Here is a 13,382-nt window from a genome sequence, read left to right on the forward strand (position 1 = left end):
CTAGAGGGAGTGAGGGACCTGCCGCCCCCGAATTGCCGCAGGTGCCACCCCTCTCCCTTGGCCGCCCCAAGCACCTGCTTGTTAAGCTGGTGCCTGGAGCCGGCCCTGAAGGCACCAGGATCATCCCTGGTGCAACCCTGCTTACCTCTCTGGTACTATACCCAGGATGAGTTTGGCCCTATTTGTTATTGATAATTTTAGTAGTAACTTTCAATTAAACTGTAACTATGTTTTGTAAAGCAAACCCCTTAAACACAACAGACGTTAATCAGCTGCAGTGCTGTGCCTTCCTGTATAAAGGCAAGAAGCGCCTATTAACTTAATCCTGTTTGCTAATTTTAATTAATACATGTACTTTGAATTCTAATTAGCTATATTAGACTGATTAAACAATACATACGAAGCTTTTCCAGGTGCTGGCAAGAGGGCAGTTCACTGCATATTTTTAGTGCTGGTGAAAGATGCTGCCCTATTTGATGATTAGGATTGATGGGTGGAGAGGCAGGGGTCATACAACCCAGAATTTTGGATTGAGAGCTCCAGAGAGAGAAATCTATTACTTATCCGCAGGGTAGGGACAGCACAGGCAGCAACAGTGCAGCATTCTCTACACTGCCCTGCCAGTGCACTTGGATACTGATCTGAAGAGGGTAAGTCTCCACTAACCATTCAGTCCTTAGCCTCTCCACTGAGACTGCAAACAAAAGAAGTCAGTGATGGGGGACCAGAGTGAGAACCACCAATTCATTTTACATAGGCCAAAAAACAACCTTCAGGGGGTAACACGTTTAGGTCACTCACGAACTGTGCTGGACTGCAAACAGATGAAAGGCCACGCATCTCATTTTTATTAGCAGCAATGTAGTAGTGCTCAGAAGCCTTGGTCAGAATCATTGTGCTAGATGTTATTACTGTACCTGTTCATAAAGTGTCCGCTCTATCCTTTTGTCCTCCTTCTTTGTAGAAAGCCAGCGTTCACACAGAAAGAGGTACAATTCTTCTGTGGTTTCATCCAGAATCTCTACTTTTTCCAGGTACCAGTCAGCATTCAGCATGGTGTTGTCATGACGAATCTTGATCTTGTATATAATCCCAAGGTCCACAGCCTGTATTGTGAACTTATCCTCCTACGGGATGTTTAATAGCAATAGTTTCTCGTAATGGACAATAGCTAATGTGTACAATGCATGTGTAAACCCAGCCCTACCGAACAGTATTTGATTAAAAGCTGCAGCAGAGTTTTCTGTAAAAGAGTCTGTGTCCATTAAAACTGTCCTGAGAGGGAGAGGTTTAAAGTGTGGTTGTGCTGTGAACATGACTATGTAAAAAGTCACCCTCTTACTCAAAGGGAACAGATGTGTTGAGCACTTGGAGCCGGTATCTGGTGACTATAGTGTCAAAAGTAAGATTTTACTGTTTACTGCTGTTAGCCCTCCAAGGACAACAGAGCTAAGAGAAAGCAAGCTGGATTCTCCTCTGGTTAACACAACAACAGAACTGTTAACTACATTTCAATTGCAGCTCCAAATTCTGCCATCATTTATACCTGGCGCAACACATTGGAGACAATGGAGCAAATTCTGCACTTGGTTATTATGCATACACAACTGCTAGTGAAGTTAGCAGGAAAGAAACTCACTGGACTCTCAGGGTATGCCTACCCTGCAAAGAAACCCCCATGGCAATGAGTCTTAGACCACAGGCCAATTATCTTGGGCTCACGAGGCTCAGGCTGCAGCCGGGGCTAAAAATAGCAGTGCAGACATTCCCACTTGGGCTGGAGCTGGACTTTAAAACCCAGTGAGGGGGGAAAGTCTCAGAGCCCAGGCTCCAGCCCGAACCTGAACAGCTATACTGCTATTTTGAGTCCCACAGCCTGAGCCTACAAGCCCAAGTCGATTGACCCATGCTCTGTGACTTGGTGAGCGGGTTTTTCTTTGCAGTGTAAACATACCCTCAGATATAATATGGAGTTTGCAGGGATGGCTGTTGGTAACTTTTAAAATAAGCACCTTTGATCTGGAAATCATGGAGTGACAAACATGGAACAACCTAGTGCCATTTTTACGTCACTTCTCAGAGTAGAATCACATTTTAAGAGCTTACAAAAATGTGTTGTAAGATGATGCCCCAAGATTAATTATAATACACATTATGGTCAGATTCACCAAAGCTGCCCTCCCTTTTAGGAGATACAAATCAGCTCAAGGGATGGTAACCATGCCCTCAATGATTGGTGCTTCCACTGCTTAATTTGTAATGAAAGAGGTGCCAGGGCTCAAGCAATTTTTTTACTTTCATAACTGATGCAGCAAGCCCAGAGGTGTCGGGGCTATGAACCGCCAAGCCAAGAAATGCCCGGGCTTAGCCCTTGCAAAATTTAAACACTGGATACTTCCAATGTTGCAGCTGAAACCTAGGAGGCTTGATATGGGCCAGACTGGCCCTATCTCACTGACTCCAAGCAAAGAAAGATCTTGTCCATCTTAGGTATTGTTATAGAGCCTATCATTGTAGTACACAAGCACCAACATTAAACTGAAAATGTAAGGTTTTAAGAGGTAATAAACATGATCCTTTGTGTCAGGATTGCCATTCATCAGTTCTGACCATCCTTACAGACTGGTACTTGCCACTAGGGAAGGGCAGTTACAACATTTGTTCATCACTTTGCTTAAGGCCTGCAATATGGAAAATGCTACTAATCAGTTTCATCTGTACCTGTGCTCTTTCAAACTTGTTGGAGTTAGTTTCAGACTTGCTGAGTTTTCTCTCCCCGGTGTCCCCGAGGTCTCCATATATAGTCAGGAAAACATTTGCATCTGTCCCAGCGCCATAGATATCGCCAGTGAACACAGTTATCTTGTATGTATGAACTATATAAAGAAACAGATATCTAAATATATGATTTGGGAGCAGATGGAGTCTCAGGGCCTAATCCTATATGCTGAGGGCAGTGTAAGAGGTGCTGAGCCCCCATGAAAACTCCCATCTAGTTAATGTCTCTACAGTGCCTTAAACACAGAATGTGCAATTAAAGATGCTAAGTATCCTTATTATTACTGACTTCATCTAATGTCAATGGGAGTTGAGTGAACTCAGCGTCTTTTAGGATTCGGATTCAGGATCTGCTCTCCACTGCATATAAGCGGGATAAGTGGTCTGGAGTTGTGGATTCTTAATACTCTATTCTCCACAAACAAGGTCTAGGGATTTCAATGGGAAATTACCACCAGAGTTAATGGGACTCACCCGTATAAATTCCCTGCACAGAAAGAAGAGAGCAGACTCCAGAATCTTCTTGCTTGGACAATATTTAATGTAAGACATGTTGGAGTTGTACTGTTTAAGTATCTGCTTTGTTGAGCTCACTCAACAGTGATCCAATGAAATCTCATAAAAATCTTTAGGAATGTGCTTTTCTAATGTGTTAAATGCAGCTATTTCCGGGTATCTGCTTCGCCTCATGTACATGAGGAGAACAAACAGTGACTGAAAGAATGTTCCCTGGAAACGCAAATAGCAGCTAACAGATTTTTACTCACATTAGTGCCACGCAAACCCCAAAGAGAGTCTCACTGGCAGCTTCCCATGCTACTCCCACATGATTCAAAAATGAGAAGGAGAAAAAGCTGCACTTTTTATTGGAGGCACAAAGACTTGGGATTGGAGACTTACCATGTTTGATGGTGGGATTCTTCTTTGTACATTAATAGCTTCACAGATAAGGTGTGGGGTTTTTTGCTTTTTTTAGAGTCCTTTCACACTTAGCTCTCAGAGTAATACAGAGGCTGCCCCAGCTTCCATTGTAATCGGTGGAAAGACTCCCCGTGATTGCAGCGGGAGATGGATCAGGCTCATTTAGCCCTGAGAATATTTTTTGGTTTGCTGCAGTTTCACTTTTTCTGCTTTGTTTTTTCACTAACCACAGAGAGCATTATGCTGCAGTAGGTGCCATAACAAAAGATATTCTGATGGCTTGTGGTTATCAAAAATACTCTGGCATTTTTCATCAGAGTAGAGGTGTTAACTCTGGCGTGCTGGCCAAATTCCAATTTGGGTAGTTAATTACAATGTACCTACTTAAATTCCACCTGCAGTTTCAACTGAATAAAGCACTTTTCTGACATTATGTCCTAAATGGTTGTGTAGCATTGCTATACTCAGTTAAACTGTGGTGTTCCAGCCAAGAAATAACTGCACTTTAATAATGGGTGCAGTGATCCCAACATATGTTCTGCATAATCAGTTTATTAAATTTGATTCTTTGCATATCATTTCAGGAGCTCTTTGGGACAGAATGCACTACTATAGCGAAGGAAGCAGTTATTTTTTATTATTTATATTGGGCTAGTGCCCAAAATCAGCTGTAAAAACAATTCAGAAGATACAGTCCCTGTCTCAAAGAACTTAATATTCTGAGGCCTTGTCTTCACTAGAAAAAGCATGTTCTTACCTGGTGTTAGTTAACATCTGGTAACTAACACGAGGTAAAATCCTAATGAAGACAAGGCAGTTTGTAGTTGTAATATGAGTTAGCAGGTCCAGGTAAACCCCAGGCTCCTGTCTAGTCCTCACTTTGACCTGCTAGCTCGTCTTATAACTACAAAAGGTCTTAAGGTGTGCATAAATTATGTACACTGACAGAATGGCATAGTTAGGGCCATACCAAATTCACGGTCCATTTTGGCCAATTTCACGGTCATAGGATTTTAAAAATCGTAAATTTCATGATTTCAGCAATTTAAATCTGAAATGTCATGGTGTTGTACTTGTAGGGGTCCTGACCCAAAAAGGAGTTGTGTGTGTGTGTGTGTGTGGGGTGGGGTCGCAAGTTTTTTTTAGGGGGGTTGCGGTACTGCTACCCTTACTTCTGTATTGCTGCTGGTGGCGGCGCTGCCTTCAGAGCTAGGCAACTGGAGAGCTGTGGCTGCTGGCCAGGAGCCCAGCTCTGAAGGCAGAGCCGCCGCCAGCAACAGCGCAGAATTAAGGGTGGCATGGTATGGTACTGCTATCCTTACTTCTGCGCTGCTGCTGGCAGGGCGCTGACTTCAGAGCTGACCGCCCAGCCAACAGCCGCCACTCTCTGGCTGCCCAGCTCCGAAGGCAGCGCAGAAGTAAGAGTGGCAATACTGCGAGCCCCCTAACATAACCTTGCGACCCCCCACCTGCAACTCCCTTTTGGGTCAGGATCCGCAATTTGAGAAACACTGGTCTCCCCCGTGAAATCTGCATAGTATAGGGTAAAAGCACACAAAAGACCAGATTTCATGGTCAGTGATGCATTTTTCATGGCTGTGAATTTGGTAGGGCCCTAGGCATAGTGTAACTACAAATCAAGCCGTGAAAGAGAATAAGAAATACTGGATGGGATGATTTCCATGGTTGAATCATCCTGTTACCAGGTACTTGAACCCTGAAAGAAGATGGCAAGTAATACTGGCAGTTGGATTCAATTAGCTCCAATCAGGATATGAGAGGGGTAAGAATCTCTCTCTAGGGCAGAGGTAACTAAGGGTTGGATCAGGGAGGTGTTGCAGAGAAATCCTTAGCAACAGCCAAGTTCGAGGGAGAAGTTTAGGCTGAAGTTTATATGGTGTTGTTGCTATTTATGTTAGAAAGCCAAATACCAGGAAGAGGGTAAATCCAGATGTTGCATAGCATTTGTATTCTCTGTTCAGGGCAGGATAGGAACTCAACCTACTTACAGAGGGATCTGAATAAGGATTGGGTAGCTGCCCTGCAGACCAGTTCTGGGAGGGTGTTATGTCCCTAAAGGCAGTGATGAGCTCCCAAAATCCCAATAACCGGTTCCCTACCGGGTCTTCGGTGGCACTTCGGTGGCGAGGGGTCTTCACTTGCTCCGGGTTTTCGGTGGCACTTCGGCGGCGGGTCCTACAGTGCCTCCGAAGACCCGGAGCGAGTGAAGGACCTGCCGCCGAAGTGCCGCCGAAGACCTGGTAGGGAACCGCCCGGTGAGTACAAGCCCCACGTGCCTTCCGAACAGCCTGTCCCCCCCCATCCGACCCCCACCCACGTCCTGCCCCCGACTGCCCCCCTCAGTACCTGCAACCCGTCAACCCCCCCTGCTCCTTGTCCCCTGACCACTCCCTCCCGAGACCCCCCCACCCTAACTGCCCCACAGGACCCCACCCCCTACCCAACTCACCCCGCTCCCTGTCCCCTGCCTGTTTCGATCTCATCCACCACCACCCTGCCAGACCCTCGGGACTCCCACACCAGGGCCTAGAAGACAAGATGTTGGAAACTTGTGTATAAAGGGGAGCCAGTAGAGAAATTCAAAGGATGTGTGTGAGACACAATCAGAACAGCAGCCAGGGAAGATGACTGTAGCAGCTGTGTTTGTAAGGACTGGATGGGAGCGTGTTGGGCATCAAGGAGGCCAGAGAACAGGAAGTTACAGTAATCCAGATGGGAGATACTAGCTTTTTCACATAAAATATGGCAGCTTAAATGATTGATTTTTCACTCAATGGCCATAATTGCAAAGAAGCAACCTTTAGTAGCATGCATCTACCTGAACTACATATCCAAATGGCTTGTTCCAAAGGGTCAAAATAATAAGTCAAGGTGTGGTGGAATTTTACTTACTTTCTAGTGGTTCTTCAACTTCCTGTTCTATCTGCTTTAGTGTCCCATCTTTCAGGAGTTTTTCAGTAAAGATATCAGATGGTACAAGTTCTCTTACAATCTCGCCATCATCTTCAGATTTTGCAAGCCACCTTTGACATGGAAATGTGATTGTTTCCGAACCCTGGTATACCATGACAGAGACATATTATTTTTTAGAGGGAGAGCTAGTTAGTTGCTTCTCAGCCATTGGACACGGCTATTGCTTTGCAAGCACAGTGAATTCCAGTATGTGTGTATGCACAGATTAAAAATTGTGCTAAGTGCAACAACCAGACAACGCAAGTATGCAATGAAGCAGAACAAGTATACTGTTAGGTAATAAAATCCTTTCCATTATTCAGTATCAAAAGCTAAACTGTGCTCAAACGAGACTAACAAAGCACTAGATAATGCAGAGTACACTACTCCACTAGTTAACAGGGGATAGACTATATAATCCAATAGGTATTCTCCCTCTCTAATTTCAGTGGGTTCAGTGCCTGATCCTGAAAACCCTTATTCCCAATAGTATCCCCCCACCGAAGACGTTTGTGAATATGGGTTTGCAGGATCCTGTAACCCTTTATCAGTCCTTATTCAGATAATAGTCTACTTGAAGTCAGTAGTTTTGCTTGAGTACATACTCCAGGATTTTTGCTGAAGTGCAAACTTCATGATTTTGCCCAATAATACTAAAACTCAAGCACTCTCAAGCCATTTCCCATGAGTGCTTTAAGAAAAAAAGTGAAATCAGTTTTTATCCTTTGTTTCGACTACTTTAGGAGAAACAAGCATGATTTCTATCCTATCAAGGAAGCCATGAAAACAGTGGAACAGCAAATAAAATCAATGTCAGATCACTTGCTAAGGAGAAGTAACAGGCTTCTTCAAGGCCTTCAAAATGTTATTTAAACAGGGTAACTCTGTATGAAGTAGACATGAATCTTCATATAAACTGCAGATCCCACAAGTGTGAACAGAACAAAGTTAACTTCCAGACAATGCACAAACTACACAACATAAAGGAAGAAAAAGCTTTTGAATGTGTCACTGCCTTGACTCCATCTCAAATGGGATCCTCATACAGGGCTTCAGTTCTTTTCACCTTGATTATTGCAGCTCCGTGCTGTTGTCTTTCAAACAGCCATGTGCCATTGCCTGTCATGTAACATTTATACACAATGATACATATTGGGCTGTATTAGTAGGAGCATTGCCAGCAGATTGAGGGAAGTGATTATTCCCCTCTATTCAGCACTAGTGAGGCAACACCTGGAGTACTGCGTCTAGTTTTGGTCCCCACCCCCACTACAGAAGGGATGTGGACAAATTGGAGAGAGTCCAGTGGAGAGCAACAAAAATGATTAGGGGGCTGGGGCACATGACTTACTAGGAGAGGCTGAGGGAACTGGGGTTATTTAGTCTACAGAAGAGAAGAGCGAGGGGGGATTTGATAACAGTCTTCAATTACCTGAAGGCGGGTTCCAAAGAGGACGGAGCTAGGCTGTTCTCAGTGGTGGCAGATGACAGAACAAGAAGCAATGGTCTCAAGTTGCAGTGGGGGAGGTCTAGGTTGGCTATTAGGAAACACTATTTCACTAGGAGGGTGGTGAAGCACTGGAATGGGTTACCTAGAGAGGTGGTGGAATCTCTATCCTTAGAGGTTTTTAAGGCCCATCTTGACAAAGCCCTGGCTGGGATGATTTAGTTGGTGTTGGTCCTGCTTTGAGCAGATATTAGGAAACACTGTTTCACTAGGAGGGTGGTGAAGCACTGGAATGGGTTACTTGGGGAGGTGGTGGAATCTCCTTCCTTAGAGGTTTTTAAGGCCCAGCTTGACAAAGCCCTGGCTGGGATGATTTAGTTGGTGTTGGTCCTGCTTTGAGCAGGGGATTGGACTAGATGACCTCCTGAGGTCTCTTCCAACCCTAATATTCTGTGATTCTGTTCTATGATTCTATATCTACGGTACTTATATGTCCCCTGCAATCATTAATGTATCTATCCTCACAACACAGCTCTGAGGTAGCGTAGTGCTATTCTGAAGCACAGAGAGAGACTATGTGACTTGCTTGAGATCACACAGGAAGATTGTGGCAGAGCTGGGACTTGAACCAAAATTGCCAGAGTCGCAAGCTAGTGCCCTAGCCACTGGACTACCCTTCCTCTCCATGGGGCCACCTCAAATCTATATTCAAATGACTCCACGGGCATTCCCGCTCATTTCAAGATCCTGTGTAGCTTAGTGCTCCTTGTTTCTGAAACCCTCCATGAACTTGCTTACGCCTGATAGCAGAGTCTCGAGCCTCTGATCTCAATTACCCTCTTCCTTGCATAGACTAATTTACCTTTCTGGGACTCAGATAAGTTGTTCACCGAACATAACAGTAATTTCCTTGGTTTGGTAGAGTTCCTTGAGAAATACGATGATGTCATGTGTGAGCACCTATGTCAAGTAGTTCGTAAAGAAGCTATGGATCATTACTGCCGCAAAACAATTCAAAACAAATTGATTGACCTTATGGCAAGGAAGGTGCTTGAGAACATATTGATGGAGCTTGGCAAAGTGAAGTACTACACTGTAATAATGGACTGCACTCCTGACATTAGTCACAGTGAAAAGATGTCATTTACATTAAGATTTGTTGACGACGAGGATAGCTGTATCCAAGTAAAGGAACATTTTATCGGTTTCCGGTCTGTGGATGACGCTACTGGAAAAGGCCTAACACAACTGTTTATGAAGGTTTTGAATGAGAATAAAATAAAGCTTCAGGACTGCCATGGCCAAGACTACTACAATGGCGTAAACATGAAGGGAAGAAACAGTGGGTCCAGGCAAGGATCCTTGTGCTGAATCCAAGAGTTTTCTTCGTGCCTTGTGGCTGCCAGTCTCTCAACCTGGTTGTGTCAGGTGCAGTGTCATCTGCTTTAGATTCAGTATCTCTCTTTGAAGTACTGCAAAGGATATACATCCTGTTTTCAGCATCAACTGTCACGTAGAAGATCCTCATGGACAATGTTACAAATTTGACTTGAAGCCGCTAAGTGACACTCACTGGGAGAGCCTCATTGACAGCGTAAAGCCAGTGAGGTATCAAGTGACTGAGGTTTACGACACCCTGATGGAACTGGCACACTCGAGTAAAGCCAAAGCCAGAATCCAACATGAGGTGCAAAGCCTGGCAAACTAGATCATTGACTTCAAATTTCTGGTCTCAGTTGTGGTTTGGCACAATATCCTGTTCCATCCAAATGTTGTAAGCCAGGCATTACAAACTCCATCGATGGACATCGTGACCGCTACTATTTTAATGAGAAGCTGCCATGATTTCATTGTGGCCTATAGAGACAATGGATTTGACGATGCCATCACTGCTGCCAAAGAAATGGCACAAAACTTAGGAGTTGAGCCTGTCTTCAAGGAAACTCGTATTCATTGGAAGAAGAGAAAGTTTGGTTATGAGGGCAGAGATGAGATGATGGGAAGCTTAGAAGAAATTCAAAAAGGAGTTTTTTTGCTCGCTCATTGACATTGCTCGAGTGTCCATCGAAGAAAGGTTTGGACTAATGAAGCACTATGAAAAGATCTGGGGGTGTGTGTGCTATGATCTTAGTAAGTTGCCAGCAGACAGGAAAACACTCTTGAACAATTATATGGCCCTTCCCCGGACGCTGACACGGGGAATGTTTGGACATCAATGATAAAGACCTCTATGTCGAATTGGACAACATCCTCACAATCTCCACTCCAAGTTCTCCAATTCATTCATGACGCAGAGCTGAAGGACACTTTTCCTAATGCGTGGATAGCTTTGAGGATTCTGCTCACACTGCCAGTCACAGTCGTGAGTGGTGAGTGCAGCTTTTCGAAGCTCAGGATCATTAAAACATATCTTTGATCAACGATGGCCAATAATACACTGATATCGCTTGCTATTTTATTGCTTGAAAATGCCATTGGCCAGTCTTTGGATCTCTCTGACGATGCACTTCAGTTCACAAGGACAAAGGGGAGAAAAGTGACCTTTAGAACAAAAGAACTAGGTTTAACATTCTAAGTCTGTCACCTACTGTAACATGTTTTAATACCAGTCCACCCAATGTTGGTGCACAGTTCAATTTCTTGATGTTAGTACATTTCAGTTATTCTTAAAATTAAAAAAGTTTCTATAAGCTTAGAGAAAACAATTTTTTATTTGCTTATATATGGCATGAATAAATATAGACTGACAGATCCTAGCGTGCAAATTTATCATCCAATACGACAGGGATAAATCATGCATGCAAATTGTGCATCAAAGTCGTGAAATGGGCTACAAATGCAATAAAAAATAAGGTCCTGAAAAGTTTAACAAATGGAGGGGACCAAAGACATGCCTCGCCTGGGTCGTCATTTGGTCGAGAGCCAGCCTTGCTTCCCCCTATCATCCTCTCTCCACTACCCTCCCTGTTCACTCTGCTGTAATACTGTCATCCTCTTTATACTTCCCGACATTTCCATCATTGGTGCAGGAGTCTTCTCCTCTGCAGCTCCTGTCATTTAGAATAACCTTCCCCTCATTCCAAATCTCAGCCAGAAACATGATTTCTCCGTTGCATATACCTCTTCATTCCTCTCGCTGTTCCTCTCACAGCTGTTATTTAACCTTGTTCTTGCAAAAGTTAACTCTAAAGCATTTTGGAGCATGGTCTGTATGAATGACAATATACAAATCAAATAGGACTTTAGATTATTGTAAATCTTTACTTTCAGGAGTTCTTATTTCCATTTTACCTAGGACGCAGAAGGAGGTGTCACATAGAACAGACTTCCATCTTGAATGATCCCTTGTAAGTCTTCTTTCTTTTCCAATCTCATTCATGGTCAGCTTTGTGATCTATTTCCTCATCTCTATGATCCTTCTGTAAAAGCAGAGGTTCGTCTGCACATTGGATATGATCCGACCATTGCAATCACTTTGTTCTCAACTGATGGAAGACTGCAACTTACTGGGATCATCTAAGCATTTCTTTGTTTGTGACAAAAATCAAAGCAGCGGATGTTAAGAATACGCCAGAACTGTTGATACCAAAAATTGTTTAGTCTCCTCTCCTCAGTTGTTTTTTACAGTCCTGTTTCTGCTCCGTATAACAGAGTTCCCATCATTATTGCATTGAACACACATAGTTTAGTTGTCACACAGACATCCCACTTCCCAAAGAGAGGCCACCGAAGGTGATGAAATGCCATTGATGCAAGACCAATCCAACGTATGACTTTGGATACCGAACCTCTTGCTTTCAACCGACTACCCAGATAGATAAAACTATTCCCCCACTCAATGCCATTGTCATCGACATGCAGTGTCGACAGGTCATTCATTTCCATTTTACAAGAGGCGTGCATAGCGTTGGTTTTATCACCACCTATTTTAAGTCCTATAGATTCTGCAGTCTGTCGCAGCTCTTCCAGCGTTAGCAGCAGTTGATCAGTAGTTTCTCCAAATAAGGCAGTATCATCTCCATACTCAAAATCCTCTTGATAGATTAAGAGGCATCTGTTTGCAGCTACTGACTTACTGTGCAAAAGCAGCTGCCTCCCTCTCCAAGTGACCTGATACAGCAATGAAGTTGGGAGAGGTTTCCTAAATTGCGTGGCTGCTTAAATCGCGGCGATAGGAGTATGGGGGTGATTTCGCTGCCTGTCTTGATCTATCACCTCCCCTTTCTCTGTATATGGAGGGAAAGGAAATATAAGATCTCGAAGGTGGGGAAGCAGCCTCATGGGATATGAGCTGCAGACATCTGCTTCTTGATCGATCACCTCCCCTTTCTCTGTATACGGGGGTAGAGGGAATATAGGATCTTGAAGGCGAAGAAGCAGCCTCATAGACTATGAGCTGCAGACAGCTGCTTCCCTGCCTTCAAGTTCCTATATTTAGATCCCTGAGCAGATACAACATTTGTATCCACATCTGATCCACAATCCGCAAAAATAGATATCCACGGATTTATACGGCTCTACACATAATGACTGCAGTCCAGGAAATGTAACCGGTATTTTCTTTCTATGTTCCAAACAATTCATTACAATTAGAACTACCAGTTGATGTGGTTTCCCCCAGTTATAATCTAGTGTCAATGAGAAGGAAGAGACGGCATTTTGTAACTGTGCCTCCGCGTTGGTATTCCCTATTACAGTGAGAGATTCCTAATGTGATTCACCATTAAAGCCATGACTGAAGAAGCATACGGGTTGCTTTAAATTTTAACTGATCCTAAATGCTGATGGTGTTATCATGGTTGGTTGTATGTACCTGAGTCATTGCTGTGAACATTATATATTAGGTTACATGGTATTTGGGGGACTCTAGCTTTAAAAGCCTGCACAATGGAAATAATGTAGTCATGGCAAGTGTTAACTGTATTGTAATCACTAGTCTCCATGTCATTGCCGCAGTTTCCATTGGAGCTGACTTGTTAGTGATGGTATTATTATTACAGTGACACAGAGTGTATTATTTTATGGTAACGACTGTAAAATCTCACGACGCTTACAACTGGGATTTGTTTCATTAGAGTTTGATTTTTGGCTCTGAGCTATAGGTGGCATGACAGTCTGCTCAACTCAGTGCTTTAGCCGTCTGAGTCGCAGCAAATGAAATATAATTATCAGATATAATTGACATGCATAGGCAGAGCTCTACTGATATGCAATGAGCTTAGTTTCCTACCCAAGAGCTTTCAATTTACTCTAAAAGTTACTG

The 13,382-nt window shown here is 43.6% G+C and overlaps 1 protein-coding gene across 1 annotated transcript in view; it reads right to left on the reverse strand.

Moving 5' to 3' along the window:
• The window catches only part of LOXHD1 (lipoxygenase homology domains 1), a 279,511-nt gene that overhangs the window by 76,594 nt on the left and 189,535 nt on the right, over positions 1–13,382 (reverse strand). Inside the window, exons 33-35 of the mRNA XM_026649217.1 lie at positions 6,613–6,775; positions 2,722–2,876; positions 918–1,127 (exon numbers count right to left, since the gene is read on the reverse strand). Coding sequence (XP_026505002.1) covers positions 918–1,127; positions 2,722–2,876; positions 6,613–6,775 — 528 coding nt within the window. The remainder of the gene's footprint in view (positions 1–917; positions 1,128–2,721; positions 2,877–6,612; positions 6,776–13,382) is intronic.

Source organism: Terrapene carolina, unplaced genomic scaffold, assembly GCF_002925995.2.
Source record: "Terrapene carolina triunguis isolate 2854851 unplaced genomic scaffold, T_m_triunguis-2.0 Scaffold69, whole genome shotgun sequence".
Taxonomy (NCBI): domain Eukaryota; kingdom Metazoa; phylum Chordata; order Testudines; family Emydidae; genus Terrapene; species Terrapene triunguis.